Source organism: Anomaloglossus baeobatrachus, chromosome 8, assembly GCF_048569485.1.
Source record: "Anomaloglossus baeobatrachus isolate aAnoBae1 chromosome 8, aAnoBae1.hap1, whole genome shotgun sequence".
NCBI classification, from domain to species: Eukaryota; Metazoa; Chordata; class Amphibia; order Anura; family Aromobatidae; genus Anomaloglossus; species Anomaloglossus baeobatrachus.
This window is the reverse complement of record NC_134360.1, coordinates 218,204,720-218,221,056: the sequence shown is the minus strand read 5'-3', so window position 1 is coordinate 218,221,056 and position 16,337 is coordinate 218,204,720. Positions and strand designations below refer to the sequence as shown.

General features: G+C 50.1%; 1 protein-coding gene across 3 annotated transcripts in view; it reads right to left on the bottom strand.

Annotated features, from left to right (window-relative positions):
• RNF220 (ring finger protein 220) overlaps nucleotides 1-16,337 on the bottom strand; it is a 129,245-nt gene that overhangs the window by 36,853 nt on the left and 76,055 nt on the right. For 2 of the 3 annotated variants that reach the window (XM_075320201.1, XM_075320203.1), the window contains 2 exons: nucleotides 14,689-14,810; nucleotides 14,307-14,436 (listed from right to left, as the gene is read on the bottom strand). In XM_075320201.1, coding sequence (XP_075176316.1) covers nucleotides 14,307-14,436; nucleotides 14,689-14,810 — 252 coding nt within the window. The remainder of the gene's footprint in view (nucleotides 1-14,306; nucleotides 14,437-14,688; nucleotides 14,811-16,337) is intronic. The other variant, XM_075320202.1, reaches the window with a different exon arrangement.

Genomic DNA, 16,337 nt, shown 5'->3' with positions numbered 1-16,337 from the left:
GCAATAGGTACCTCAACCTTACAACACCATCAACGGGTGAGAAGGGAGCATGCTGGGGGCCCTATATGGGCCCTCTTTTCTTCCATCCGAAATAGTCAGCAGCTACTGCTGACTAAAATCTGTGGAGCTATGCGTGGATGTCTGACCTCCTTCGCACAAAGCTTGAAAACTGGAGTACCCGTGATACCACGGGGGGGTATAGCCAGAAGGGGAGGGGCCTTGCACTTTTTAGTGTAGTGCTTTGTGTGGCCTCCGGAGGGCAGTAGCTATACCCCAATCGTCTGGGTCTCCCAATAGAGCGCTGAAGAAACATACTCGGTGTACGCTTGGGAAACCTGAAACGGAATTTCTCCTGCTGAGAAGCTGACTCCTCCACCGGAGGAGCTGAGGGAGAAATATCCAACATACGATTGATGGACGCAATAAGGTCGTTCACTATGGCGTCCCCGTCCGGAGTATCAAGATTGAGAGCGGCCTCAGGATCAGAATCCTGATCAGCTGTCTCCGCATCATCAACCAGAGATTCCCCCCTCTGAGACCCTGCACAATATGATGATGTCGAGGGAAAATCTAAGCGAGCTCGCTTAGTCGGTCTGGGGCTGGGGTCTGTGTCAGAACCCTCAGCCTGGGATCCATGAGATACCCCGGGAGGACATTGTTGGTCCAGCTGAGGTGGGCCAGGGAACAAAGATTCAACAGAGTCCCTGTGCTGAGATACCGGCCTGGATTGCAAGGCTTCTAGTATCTTAGCCATAGTCTCAGAGAGTTTTGCAAACTCCGTCCCCGTCACCTGAACAGTGTTAGCAGGTGGCTCCCCCTGGGCCCCTCTTAGCAGAGGCTCCGGCTGAGTAAGTGCCACAGGGGCCGAACAGTGCACACAATGAGGGTCAGTGGAACCTGCCGGTAGCGGGGTCGTACATGCGGCGCAGGCAACATAATAAGCCTGTGTTTTGGCACCCCTGCCTTTCGTGGGCGCCATGCTATTATCTTCCCTGAGTAACACAATAGGGTATATAGCCAGAAATCAACTGTGCACCATACAGTGTAAAACATATATACCATAAACATATAATGTTACACTACTGCACAATGGGGCTAGCACCACAGGTGCTGCTTACCACCCGCCTAAAGCGGTTGTGAGGCCACCAGAGTCCCTGCCTGGGTCTCCCAGACTTTGTCCCCCTCTGCTGCGTCCGAGGAGCTGACAGGAATGGCTGCCGGCGTCCTGAGGAGAGGAGGGAGCCGTGGGCGTGACCCAGAAAGTGCGGGAACTGGTGCCCGCACTGTGCACAGTGAGGGGGGTGGAGTATGCAAAGCATGCTCCAGCCCTCAGTGCTGCTCGTTCTGTGCAGCGTCCCGCCCTTCCCCTGCCTGTCAGGGCTGTGGGCGGGAGGAAAGGAAACTAGGCCGCAAAAAGCCGGGGACTCTAGTAATAAACGCGGCCGCCGTAAAAGCGCGGCCGGCGTGAAAGTCCCCGGCGCACTACAAGTCCCAGCCGCGCCGCAGTGTTTCCATGGCCGCGGCGGGCAGTGCGGCAGTCCCTATACATAAACACACTCAGCAACGCTGAGTGTGTAATGGCACATATTAACCCGGTCAGCGCCGTGGTCCCCGGTGCACTAGCACACCCAGCAAAGCTGGAGTGTTGCTGTGCGCGGTCCCCACCGGGATACAGAGTACCTCCAAGTAGCAGGGCCATGTCCCTGAACGATACCCGGCTCCTATCCAGCAGGCTCCACAGGAGTTGTGGATGAAGCGCGGTCTCAGTGCCTGGAGACCGATAGGATCCCACTTCCACCAGAGCCCTAAGGGGGATGGGGAAGGAAAAACAGCATGTGGGCTCCAGCCTCCGTACCCGCAATGGATACCTCAACCTTACAACACCACCGACAAGAGTGGGGTGAGAAGGGAGCATGCTGGGGGCTCTATATGGGCCCACTTTTCTTCCATCCGACATGGTCAGCAGCTGCTGCTGAGCAATCTGTGGAGCTGTGCGTGCGTGTCTGACCTCCTTCGCACAAAGCAAAAAACTGAGGAGCCCGTGGGAGCACGGGGGGTGTATAGGCAGAAGGGGAGGGGCTTAACACTTTTGAGTGTAGTACTTTGTGCGGCCTCCGGAGGCATAGCCTATACACCCAATTGTCTGGGTCTCCCAATGGAGCGACAAAGAAAAACTCCACACATTCACAGCATCACCTACGCTAATATACAGGGCTCGCAGCGGCCTGCTGACACTGACCACACTGTCACCGCAGGGGAACGCCAGCACAGGAATGACAAAATACAAGGGGCGAGACCAGCAGCGCACTGACCACACTGTCACCGCAGGGGGACGCCAGCACAGGAAGGACAAAATACAAGGGGCGAGACCAGCAGCGCACTGACCACACTGTCACCGCAGGGGGACGCCAGCACAGGAAGGACAAAATACAAGGGGCGAGACCAGCAGCGCACTGACCACACTGTCACCGCAGGGGGACGCCAGCACAGGAAGGACAAAATACAAGGGGCGAGACCAGCAGCGCACTGACCACACTGTCACCGCAGGGGGACGCCAGCACAGGAAGGACAAAATACAAGGGGCGAGACCAGCAGCGCACTGACCACACTGTCACCGCAGGGGGACGCCAGCACAGGAAGGACAAAATTCAAGGGGCGAGACCAGCAGCGCACTGACCACACTGTCACCGCAGGGGAACGCCAGCACAGGAAGGACAAAATACAAGGGGCGAGAACAGCAGCGCACTGACCACACTGTCACCGCAGGGGAACGCCAGCACAGGAAGGACAAAATACAAGGGGCGAGAACAGCAGCGCACTGACCACACTGTCACCGCAGGGGGACGCCAGCACAGGAAGGACAAAATTCAAGGGGCGAGACCAGCAGCGCACTGACCACACTGTCACCGCAGGGGAACGCCAGCACAGGAAGGACAAAATACAAGGGGCGAGAACAGCAGCGCACTGACCACACTGTCACCGCAGGGGAACGCCAGCACAGGAAGGACAAAATACAAGGGGCGAGAACAGCAGCGCACTGACCACACTGTCACCGCTAGGGGAATCCGGGGCAGGGGGAACAAAATACAAGGGGCGAGACCAGCAGCGCACTGACCACACTGTCACCGCAGAGGGACCCGGGGCAGGAAGGAGAAAATACAAGGGGCGAGAACAGCAGCGCAGTGACCACACAGTCACGCAGGGGACCCAGGGCAGGGAGGACAATATACAAGGGGCGAGAACAGCAGCGCACTGACCACACTGTCACCGCAGGGGACCTCCGGGCAGGAAGGACAAAATACATGCTAGCAGCCGGAAGATCACAAGGGGCGAGAACAGCAGCGCACCCCACGGTGGCAAAGTCACAGGGCACAAGGTACCTGCTGCAGAACCTCTTGTTACAACTGATCACTGATTGAAACGTGGTGCCATAGCAGCTGCAGAAACTGTCCCAGGGACTTCAGCTGCTACAGAACTTCTTTGTGAAGAGGAGGATTACATTATCTTGTCCCATTTTTTGGAAGAAGAGGTGCTGCAGTAGCTGAAACACTTAGACCCTTTCCTGACCGCGTTTTCCATTTTTTTTTTTCTCCTCACTTGCCAGCCCCAGGACTTTTTATTTTTCGGGTGACGTCTCTAGATGAATGCTCGTTTTCTTGCAGGACGAGCTGTAACTCTGAGTGACCCCGGTCAGGTCACTGTAACATGCAGAGAAACAAGGGGGAAAATCCTATTGAGATGGTGACAAGCCGCACTAACATGAGCTTTGGGATTGTTTTATGCTGCTCACTGTGCGGTAGAAACGTCTTAGTGATGCGGACCCTCAGATGCGAGCGATTACGGTGACCCCAAACTGTAAAGATTATATTATTTTAGTGGTTAACCCCTTCATGACCTTGGACGTATACAGTGTGTCCACCCATATCCTGTCCACCGTCATTAACTTGAGAACGGCGGCAGCTAAAGGCATAGAAGTGGTGTCTAGGTATAGTAAAGTAGCCATGCGCTACGTAATGAAACCACCTATAGCGCCACCTGGTGGAAAACAACAGAGTTAGCATTTTTATCTCGAAAATGGAACGAGATAGAGAAAAAAAGTGAATTAAAAAAATTGTAGGGCATCATCAATTCAATATGAATCGACACCTTGCATACAGAAATGCTATGATATGAAACCCATGACATCCCCCAAAACATTGAATGCTGGTCACACATATGGCACTCATTTAACTTTGATGCTCAAATTGGCCCCCGTCAGCTGCAATGCACATCTGGGCTCTGCACAGCATACTGTATCTTGCTGCACGTTGTGCAATATGGTAGGTGACACGTTTGCACAAGCATCTGTGATACGTTGTTGTAGGTCCTGCAATGTTGGTGGAGGGGTCGCATACACCTGCTGTTTGATGTGACCTCACAGAATGAAGTCCAATGGAGTCAGGTCAGGTGAGCGTGGAGGCCACTCCACGTAACCACCATACACAATGACTTGTAGGACGGTCTCCATGAGGTATCGCGTCCCTTGTGAGTTTTACACATTCTAATCATAGCATTTCTGTATGCAAGGTGTCGATTTGTATTGAATTGATGATGCCCTATAACTTTGTAATTCACTTTTTTTCTCTATCTCGTTCCGTTTTCGAGATAAAAATGCTAACTCCGTTGTTTTCCACCAGGTGGCGCTATAGGTGGTTTCATTGCGTAGCGCATGGCTACTTTACTATACCTAGACACCACTTCTATGCCTATAACTGCAGCCATTCTCAAGTTAATGGCGGTGGACAGGATATGGGTGGACACACTGTATATACATCCTAGGTCGTGTCTCCCCGGTTACCGCGGGCTCCAGCAGAGAGCAGAGTAATCCCCCAGACATGTGCGCAGGTAGATCAAACATCAGAGATCCACCCGTGCCTGCTTACCCCTTAGATTGTGCTGTGAACATCTGACAGCGCGATTTAAATGGCCACAGTGATCGCGCTGCTCCCCGCTGCCCCAGTGATGCGATGACAGGGAGCCATGGTGGGGTCAGCTTGACTCCACCATGACGTATTTCCTGTGAGAGCTGATAGAGCGCCGGAACTTGCAGGAACGCTGCATTTCTGCTGATCAGAGCTGTGCCGCAGCTGATGAGGCTGCAGCATCACTCTGATCAGCACAATTGATTGGACTGTGCAGTCACAAAGTCTCCTAGAGGGAATAGTAAATCAATAAAAAAAAAAGTTTAAAAAGAAAAAAAAAAAAAAAGAAAACTTAAAATTTCAAATCACCCCTAGAAAATAAAACAATAAAAATACACGTATTTGGTATCGCCGCATTCAGAAATGCCCGATCAAAATATAAAATCAATTAATCTGATCGTTACACGGTGTGGCGACAAAAAAAAATAAAAAATTCAAAAACGCCAAAATTATGTTTTATGGTCGCCGTAACATTGCATTAAAATGCAAAAAAAAAAAAAAAAAAAAAAAATAATCTATGAAGGCTTAACTACTAAATGCCCCAGGACACCAACAATTTATTTCATTCCTAAAGTCCACAAAAATGCCACTGAACCCCCCGGCAGACCTATTGTGTCGGGGATGGAAGGGTTGAATGATCCGGTGTGCAAGTTTGTGGACTTCTATCTCAAACCATTAGCGGAGGCCCTTCCTTCATACGTCCGTGATACCACGGACGTGTTGAAGAGAATTAACGGCATATCCCTTGAGGAAGATATGTACCTCGTGACTGCGGATATCGAATCTCTTTATACCTGCATAGACCATCAACAGGGGTTGGAGGCGGTCCGCTTCTTTCTTGTGAACAGTAACTGGGATGGCTCAACATGTGAGTTGGTCATGGCGCTGCTTGAGTTCATCCTCACTCATAATTTTTTTACGTTTAAAGAACAGTATTATCTTCAGCAGAGGGGCACCGCTATGGGGGCGGCTTGCGCGCCTTCGTTCGCAAACCTCTTTCTCGGGTTTTGGGAGAGGGGTTTGTGGGGGGACGAGGGCGCGCAGGCAGAAGATCATGTGCCCCTCTGGCTGAGATATATTGATGACATTTTGTTTATTTGGCAAGGAAGTGAGGATGGGCTCCGGCGGTTCATGGGATGACTCAATGGAAATAATCATAACATCAAGCTGACCTATGTGTGCAGCAGGGTTGCGGTGGACTTCCTGGATATCAAGATTGAGGTCGACGATCATGGTCAGTTGCAGACAGACCTCTTCAGGAAGCCCACGGCAGTTAATTCCCTGCTGCATGCTGGGTCCAGCCACCATCATGCAACCATTAAGGCCATCCCAGTTGGCCAATTCATGAGGACGAAGCGGATCTGCTCCACCCCACAAAAATATGAACATCAGGCAGAGGTACTTAAAAAGAGATTCCAGTCACGAGGGTACAGTAATAGGGCCATAAAACAAGGTTACAATAGGGCCAAAAATTCCACTAGAGAAACCTTACTCCAACCCTCGACACGCAATTCTGGGGGCAGGGACTGTGTTAGGTTTATTACTACCTTCAACACACAGAGTGAGGAAATTAAGAGAATCTTGCAGCGTCACTGGTCTGTTCTCCAAACGGAGCCAACTCTGAAGAACTATCTAATGGATTACCCCCAGATGTCTTATAAAAGAGATAAAAACTTAAAAGATCTGTTGGTTAGAAGCCATTATGCCACAACTACCAGTACACCATTCGCCGCGGGCCCACCAGTTAAGGGTTTTTTTCCCTGCGGCGGTTGTAAGGCTTGTGCCAACATGAGTAGAGCAAAAATATTTAGGTCCTCTGGGGGAGATAAAGTATTTGAAATCCGGCAGTATATTACCTGCTCTACTACGCAGGTAATATACTATGCGGTTTGCGGATGCAACCTGATTTATATCGGGCTGACATCCCGCCAATTGCGAGTTCGGACTAGAGAACATGTCCGTGACATACTAGCTGCAGCAACCATCCTCAATGTTGACGATCTTAAGACTATCCCACGCCATTTTAGAGCTAAACATGGCTGTGACCCCAGTACCTTTAGGGTTATTGGTATTGAAAGAGTATCAGTGGGGATCCGTGGAGGTGACATTCATAAAAAACTATTACAGCAGGAATGTAAATGGATTACCCTTTTACAGACAGAGTCACCTACAGGGCTAAATGAGGCAAAGTCATTTGCATGCTTTCTTTGAGCAGATTTACCTGATTACAGGAATAGGGTGTCCATCTTCAGCTTTGATTCCTAGCGCGGCATGTTTGAGATTTTTGAGCAATATTAACAGCTCTCTCTCCACTGCTCTCCTACACTGCTTTTAATCAATCTTTTAAAACATGTAAATTTTTTTGTTTATTCACAGTTTAAATTTTTTCTCCTATCACCTTGTGAAGAACATCATTTATGAATATGATCCCTATTAAGTCAAATTTACCATCTGGGGACATCAGCCCTGCGAAGAAAACAAGACACCACGAATATGGACACTCTCAATATGTAGTGCATTTTATTATATATGCACGGTTTCTGTATATACTGTTATTTATGTGATGTCATGTGAAATAGTGGACCATGTCCCTGCACAAAGACTCATTGCATCCCAGGTGCATCCCTGTGCGCGTGTGTGCTGCCCTCCGCCGCTCCCCTAGGTGGCGCTGCTGTCTCAGGCGACGCATGTGTGTCTGGCAATTGCCTCTGTACGCACGTGCGTCGCTGACGAGCGGCCCTTCCCCGGGGGGGCGGTGGACGGCATCGCGCATGCGCCGACAAGGGATTGCAGGTGAGATCGGGCGCCGCCGCATGTGCGTCATGACGTCGCCGCCATGGGGCGCGCACGCGCGGTAGCATCGCACATGCGGCGGCGTGGGATTGCAGGTGTGATCTCATTTAGACATAAGAGTATAAAAGGTGAGGGTGTATGGATTGATAGCAGCCCCCTGAGGAAGCGTCTTAATCTGCGAAATGTACATTGGGGTAGAGGACTGACAGTGCTGGGTCACCACTCTACAAATGGGTAAAACTTTGTTTGCTATGTCTGATTGTGCTTATTGGACTATATGTGCCTGGTGTTGATTTCTCTGTAATGGTTAACACCTCATGGTAATGCATACTGTGTGGCTTGGACCACATGTTGACTAACTGATTATACACAGTGATTGTGGACTTAGTGTGGATCCATGCCATACCCAGGGAATTGTTTTGAACCAGACACAGGTATTCATGTATGGTTAAGTGCATTTCATACAGTCCTTTATCTTTGATTAGATAGATCGTTTTTATTGTTCTATGGATAATACAAACTATTTAACCATTATATCCAGCACTTCAAACATAGCATCTGGGTGACTTATATCTTTGTTGCTCAGTATTGACAGGAGGAATACACCTATGGAGGTCCTCCTAGTATGTTACACTAATTACTGTGAGCAACGGAGATTCAGCCTGTAATATTGTCCTTTGCATCTATGTGTGTTTTGTACACTGTGAAATACCTCGTTTTTATCTTTATGTATGTTTTTATATCTTCTAATGTATGTGCAATAAAATTTGTTATATGGTAATGCGTAATTACTCCAGTGTTCTTTTTGTTCAAATACATCCTAGGTCGTGTCTCCCCGGTTACCGCGGGCTCCAGCAGAGAGCAGAGTAATCCCCCAGACATGTGCGCAGGTAGATCAAACATCAGAGATCCACCCGTGCCTGCTTACCCCTTAGATTGTGCTGTGAACATCTGACAGCGCGATTTAAATGGCCACAGTGATCGCGCTGCTCCCCGCTGCCCCAGTGATGCGATGACAGGGAGCCATGGTGGGGTCAGCTTGACTCCACCATGACGTATTTCCTGTGAGAGCTGATAGAGCGCCGGAACTTGCAGGAACGCTGCATTTCTGCTGATCAGAGCTGTGCTGCAGCTGATGAGGCTGCAGCATCACTCTGATCAGCACAATTGATTGGACTGTGCAGTCACAAAGTCTCCTAGAGGGAATAGTAAATCAATAAAAAAAAAAGTTTAAAAAGAAAAAAAAAAAAAAAAAGAAAACTTAAAATTTCAAATCACCCCTAGAAAATAAAACAATAAAAATACACGTATTTGGTATCGCCGCATTCAGAAATGCCCGATCAAAATATAAAATCAATTAATCTGATCGTTACACGGTGTGGCGACAAAAAAAAATAAAAAATTCAAAAACGCCAAAATTATGTTTTATGGTCGCCGTAACATTGCATTAAAATGCAACAATAGGCGATCAAAACGTCGTATCTGCACAAAAATTACAAAATTAAAATTGGCAGCTCAAAAGGCAAAAAAATAAGCCATCACTGAGCCCCAGACCCCGAATAATGAGAAGGCTACGGGTGTCGGAAAATGGCAACAAAAAGCTAACTTCTGACTTTTTCTTCACCCCTTAGATAAAAATAAAAGTTTACATATTTGATGTCTACGAACTCACGCCGACCCGAGGCTCAACACGCCGACCCGAGGCTCAACACGCCGACCCGAGGCTCAACACGCCGACCCGAGGCTCAACACGCCGACCCGAGGCTCAACACGCCGACCCGAGGCTCAACACGCCGACCCGAGGCTCAACACGCCGACCCGAGGCTCAACACGCCGACCCGAGGCTCAACACGCCGACCCGAGGCTCAACACGCCGACCCGAGGCTCAACACGCCGACCCGAGGCTCAACACGCCGACCCGAGGCTCAACACGCCGACCCGAGGCTCAACACGCCGACCCGAGGCTCAACACGCCGACCCGAGGCTCAACACGCCGACCCGAGGCTCAACACGCCGACCCGAGGCTCAACACGCCGACCCGAGGCTCAACACGCCGACCCGAGGCTCAACACGCCGACCCGAGGCTCAACACGCCGACCCGAGGCTCAACACGCCGACCCGAGGCTCAACACGCCGACCCGAGGCTCCACACGCCGACCCGAGGCTCCACACGCCGACCCGAGGCTCAACACGCCGACCCGAGGCTCAACACGCCGACCCGAGGCTCAACACGCCGACCCGAGGCTCCACACGCCGACCCGAGGCTCCACACGCCGACCCGAGGCTCAACACGCCGACCCGAGGCTCAACACGCCGACCCGAGGCTCAACACGCCGACCCGAGGCTCCACACGCCGACCCGAGGCGCCACACGCCAACACGAGACGCCACCGCGACCCAAGGCGACACACCGACACATCTGCTTTACCATATGGTGAACACTATGAATAAATAATACCAAAACCAATTGTGTAATAACACTTTCTTTTTTTTTGCAATTTTTCCGCACTTTTAATTTTTTCCCATTTTTCAGTATATTATATGGTAAAACTATATGAACTAATGCTTATATGCTCTCTCAACTTGCAACCAACTTCTTAGATGTTCTCCTTTCCCAGTTTCCATCCCTTTTTCCTTCTTACCGGTTTCCCCAATAAAAATTTCACTACTCTCCTCAACCCCAAACTCCTTCTTCCTATCCTTATTCCCTTTCCCATTTTCATTTTTATACTGTGTGTTTCCAAAAATAAGACCTCCCCCAAAAATAAGCCCTAGCAGGGATTTTCAGCCTTTTCGGAACAAGGCTTAAATATAAGCCCTCCCCCGAAAATAAGCTCTAGTCGCGGATCAATAATGAAGTGTCCGTGCAGCTAAAATAGTTACAGATACTGCAGGACACTTCATTATAGACAGCGGGCACCCCCCAATCATACTCACCAGACGCCAAGTGGGAGGCCCTGCAGTGGATCACACCCCCGAACACATCAGATCTCACACGCACACAATCAGATCTCTCACATAAACATTGGATCACACACATAATCAGATCGAACACAATCAGATCGCACACACAAACATCGAATCACACACACATCGGCTCGCACACATATTCACCACATCCAGCGACACAGATTTCTTCTTCTCGCCGGCAGAATCCTGAGAGGCTGTGCAGTGGAGCGCAAGGACCTGCCGCAATACTTGCTTACAGGACCTGCAGGACACATATGTGACTTCCTCTCATCACTCCCTGCGGTTGGAAGCATTCTGTAACGCTGGATGTGATGTGTGTGTGTGTGTGTGTGTGTGTGTGTGTGTGTGTGGGCGCATGCGCAACCTGCAGTGTGTGTGTGTGACCTGCAATCTGCTGTGTGTGAGTGTTTCAGCCAGAAGCAGGCGACGACAGCATCCAGCACCCACCCGGAGATCACAGGGAGGACCTGGGAGCCACGCACACGTCCAAGTCTGGTAAGTATGAGTCTCCTGGGAAGTGGGGGGGGGTCTACTTTTTTGGGGGGGGGTCAAGTTACCCCCCAACCGTGTTTCTCCAAGAATAAGTCCTCCTCCATAAATAAGCCCTAGCGCTTTTGCGGGGGGCAAAATAAATCGTGTCTTATTTTTGGAAAAACACGGTAGTACTTAAATAGTAAGATTATAGGACATAAGAATGAATAATGCAATGATTATACAACTCCTTCACATTGGTACTTCCCCACAAACTTTCAAAATAAAAATATTTTAAACACAAAACTAATGGACTCATTCAAAAGTACAACTCATGCCACAAAACAAGCCCTGATATGGCAAGATTGACTGAGAAATAAAAAAGTTCATGGCTATTGGAAGAAGGGGGAAGAATAAGTTTGTACCCAATATATTTGTTGGTGGCCATTTTCTGAGGCCTTGTTCTTTGCGCAGTGAACTGTCAGATACGATGACAAATATGCGGCTTCTTTTTAACAAGAAAGTCTCTAATTTTGTAGTATTTTTTTTTTTTAAGGACTTGGACCTGCAGATGTCAATCACATCTACCCGAATCCTCCCAGAGCGCCGCAGTAATGAAGCGAGCCCCCGCAGCCAGGACAGGCCCTCATGTCCCCTTAATATAAGTATGGTCTGAGTCTCTAGGAAAAGTCACGAATTCTGAGACTTTACAAGGACAACCGCCCCCCCCAATCCAAAATAAATTTCTGCGCAGATCCTGTAAATGAAGCAATTCCACTTTTACTCCCTTAAATTGGTGTTTTGCCAAAAGTCAGTGTGGCAGGTGGATGAGGAGTGAGCGGAGGCCGTGGCACGTACATGTCACGGTGACCAGCGTCTGATCCGATGTGACACGGCTTCCTCAATACAGAGAGGAACCTGCGGTGCATTGTCAGTGTCAGGGCAGATTAGGCTCCGTGTCCCGTCACTGGCGTGGGCCTCATACGTGACGTGCAGGCTCGTCTGCTCGCCGGGCTCCTGCCTCCTCCGGACAGGATAGCAGATCCCCTATTGTAAGGAGCGTCCCGGGGCCCTGGGAGCCCCGCACTGTATCAGGCACCGGAGAGGGGCGCCACAGACAGCACTCGCTCCTGGGCTCACATTTCACGTCTCCTCTAGGATCTGACTGGACGGCTTCCTGAAGCTGGCGTTATCACTCCCTTTAACCACTCTTGGCAGGCAATCTAATTTCCCCTGAAAAGGTCATCGCCATTTAAACTGCCTTTCAATCACATTAAGCACGCTGCTTGCTTGTGCTCCGAGGCAGGAGGATGCCGTGAGATCAATAGCCTGACATACTGCTCAATCCGGGCCCTCACGTCCTCCACCGATCGCTGCCGCCGACAACGTCCAAAAAAGAAGAACTCCGCACACGACCACAGGGGCCGCACAATACGGAAAGTATATATATAAGTTCTGATCTGCAGCCCCTACAGAACTACAGGAACCAGCGGAGCACACAATGAACAGTACAACAGTGACGCCAGCTCCGGCCATTCAGCCCCTAATTGACTCTGCAAGCAACAAAGGGTTAAAAGAGAATGGTTGTGAGCCGAGCCTCATCAATATGACAGTGGTGCTCCCGCCTGCTGTGACAGCCCCTCCGCTCGGGCCTCTGTGTTCTCCGCATTGATCCGCATGTTAGATGTGGCTCTGGATTCCTCGCTTTTGGCCGCGATAAGCCGTTTAAGAGATGACAACCGCTTCCACATGATATTATTGGTTTCAGATCCATTCTGCAGCTTTTCTCTCCGGCAGAAACAACAAACAAAGCTCTTAACTCAAAGGCTGCGCTCCCTCATCAATCAGGACATGATCGTCTATTGTAGCGGTGCGATGTGCTGCAGAGACCTGAGGAAGGCATTGTTTACGGCGCGCGGGCGAGGGGCGCACACTGCTGCACCATTCAATCAAAGGAAGAACAATCCTGTTACTGACAAAAAAACCCCGAAACCTTTATTCTGCAAATAGCAGATCAGTGGCTGCCGGCAGCGAGTGATCTAGAGAGGAGCGGGGCCATTCTGCGGCCACTGGACGGCAGCCATGTGAATGGTCGCCAGCCTCCGGGCCTCCCCGGGCTCCCTCCATTAGCTGGCACGGTGCAACGTTGGGTGCACATGATGAAGGCAGGCCAGGCCAGGGATGCCAGCAGCTAGGAGGCTCTCTCAGGGCTACCGTGCAGCCACCATGATACACTGACCGTGGGACAAGGGTCCTGCAGCGAATAGCACCCGTCACACCGCAGATTCTAGCGACGTTAACACAAGATGTCCTACCTGTATAGAAAATATACCTCAATAATAATGAGGACAATATCACTAATGCCAGGTCCTTCCTGAGATGGTTAGCTATGGCCTCCACTCACAACCTTGTGCATCCTTGAGATGTTCTGGCAGATAACCCCCCCCCCTTCCTGGCTGCAGGTAAGATCGACTCGCTCCCCTCTCGTCCTTCACCGACCATCTGTGTGGGATCCTTCGTACAGTCATGTATACAGGAACAAATGAAGGAGGTTTATGTCTCTTCCCAACCCGTAAAACAAGGACCCAAACTCGGATGTACACGTAATATAGTGTACATAAAAAGGAAAAGCCGGAATATGGCATAACACAGCAGGATAGCCCCTCAGACGTGGACTGTTCTATTACTGAACGCATAAGACAGTAGGATAGCCCCGCAGATGTGGACTGTTCTATTACTGAACGCAGAAGACAGCAGGATAGCCCCTCAGACGTGGACTGTTCTATTACTGAATGCATAAGAAGGCAGGATAGCCCCTCAGACATGGACTGTTCTATTACTGAACGCAGAAGACAGCAGGATAGCCCCTCAGACATGGACTGTTCTATTACTGAACGCAGAAGACAGCAGGATAGCCCCTCAGATGTGGACTGTTCTATTACTGAACACCATTAACTTCAATTAAGTAAAACCGTTGCAGAGGGTGCAGACCCCAGCAGCACTGTTCACTGCCCCCAAATAATTCGAGAAAACAAAGATTTGTGCTAACATTTCCCAAAGTAATACGACTGCGGGCGCTGAGGACGCAGGAGAATGATGGCGTCTTACGTACCACGGAATCCCCCTTCTAACAAAGTGGTGGCCCGGATCCTCTTCTGTCCGCACCACTCATACTCGTCAAACCGATGGCCGTTCTCATTCTCAATGTCTACAGAGTCGTCTTCGTTCATGCAGGTCTCTCTCTGTATTCGGGAAAAAAAATAGACCACTGAGAAGAGGGGGAAGATGAAAGACACTGTAAAAGTACCCTAAAAAGCTGGAGAAGGAGGAGAGGTCGACTACATCAGCTGCACTACATAGTGTTAAATATCCGTCAGAGCAGAGGAAGAGCGGAGCGGACACGATACAGGCCGAGCGTTAGGAAGAAAAGGTGACATAGACAGGGAAGTGACAGAAGATGGCGGGGGGCTACAGAGACCCCACTGTTCCTCTACCTTAGACAGACACAGTTCCACATGTCTACTCATCTCCTCCTCGGATCCAGACAATGGCCGACTGCAGAGCGGACATACCTGCCCCTCATCCTGCTTTCGTCGCTTCATCTTTCCAATCCGGGCTGCAAAGAAGAGGACAAAAAAAAAAAAAGAGAACGTTCCCGTTAGTACAATGATCCCATCAGAGGTGGGACATTCGGATGAGGCCGTTATACACCCTCATGTATGGAGTACTGCATGGTCTTTACGAGGGAATCACCGGTGCGGTAAAATTAACATTTTGTTTTCTACAATCGCAGGATGGATTATTTTGGAGAATTTAGGAAAAAAACAACATTTGCAGTCTCATGTTTTGCAACATCGAGAGGTGATGAATTACTGCAGCCGAAAATGCAAAAAAAGCAAATTTGACCGAAAGGCACCAAGTAAAGTAACGGGGTGTGGGTGGGGGAGCGTGCAATCTTTGCAGCGTATGGCGTATTACGACCGGACAGTATACAGCGGCAGCCATGACATGCGCCCTGTAGAGGACAGCACGTGCCGCGTCCTCGTGACCCCACGCTGCAGAGATTCACAACGGCGCAGAGGTTTCCAGCTGTGTAAATGGAGGGCTGAAATCCAAACATGTGAACACTGCTTAAATGTCATAGAGGAAATGGTAAGATGCTGCCCTGAGCACCGAGCGTCTTGCTCTTCTGGAGGGCAGTTACCGGGCCGCCAGTGACGGCACAGCCAGACTAATTCATCTCGATAGGTGAAATCAGTTCTAATTAGTTCACCATCCCTCAGTCTTCATCTCCTGTCGTCTTCCAAACATTTCCCACTTTCTCCCACTAATCAAAAGTGAAGAAATGAGAATCCTACTTGTCGGAGTTGGGAGCAGAATGTAATGTGGGATCGCGTCGGCTCCATATGAAATAGTAGCACTGATCTTTTGTTATTATTCAGACCTCGTGGCCGCAGGTGAAGAGTTGAGCCGTCATAATGTGAACATTACTTGAAGAAAGGTCTTAACATCATTAAGGTTTAAACTTCAGGGTGGAACAGCTGCGCCGGGGCTTTTACTACCAGAAGAGGAAAGCAATTAGAACACGGACTGAAAGGTCAACACATTCCTCGTCTCCACCTCTCGGCGGCAGCGATGGATTATTGCCAATGCTTTACAGGCTGCCGGGACAGGCTGTCACTGAGGACAAGCATGTCCCAGTGGTCCATCCATTCCCATCGCGGATACTCCCCTGATCAAACCAGAGGTCCATCCAATACTATGGCGGCTATTCCCCAGATCATCCCAGTGGCCTGTCCTTTCCTACGAAGAATACTCCCCTGATCATCAAAGTGGTCCGTCCTTTCCTATGGCGGCTATTCCCCTAATCATCCCAGTGGCCTGTCCTTTCCTATGGAGGCTATTCCCCAGATAATCCTAGTAGTCCGTCCTTTCCCACGACGGCTATTCCCCTGATCATCCCAGTGGTCCGTCCTTTCCTACGGCGAATACTCCCCTTATCTGTCCATTCCTATGACGACTATTCTCCAGATCATCCCAGTGGTCCATCTATTCTTAAGCGGATACTCCCCTCATCGTCCCAGTGGTCCGCCCATTCCAACGGCGATTACTCCCCTGACTGCCCCAGTTGTCCATCCTTTTC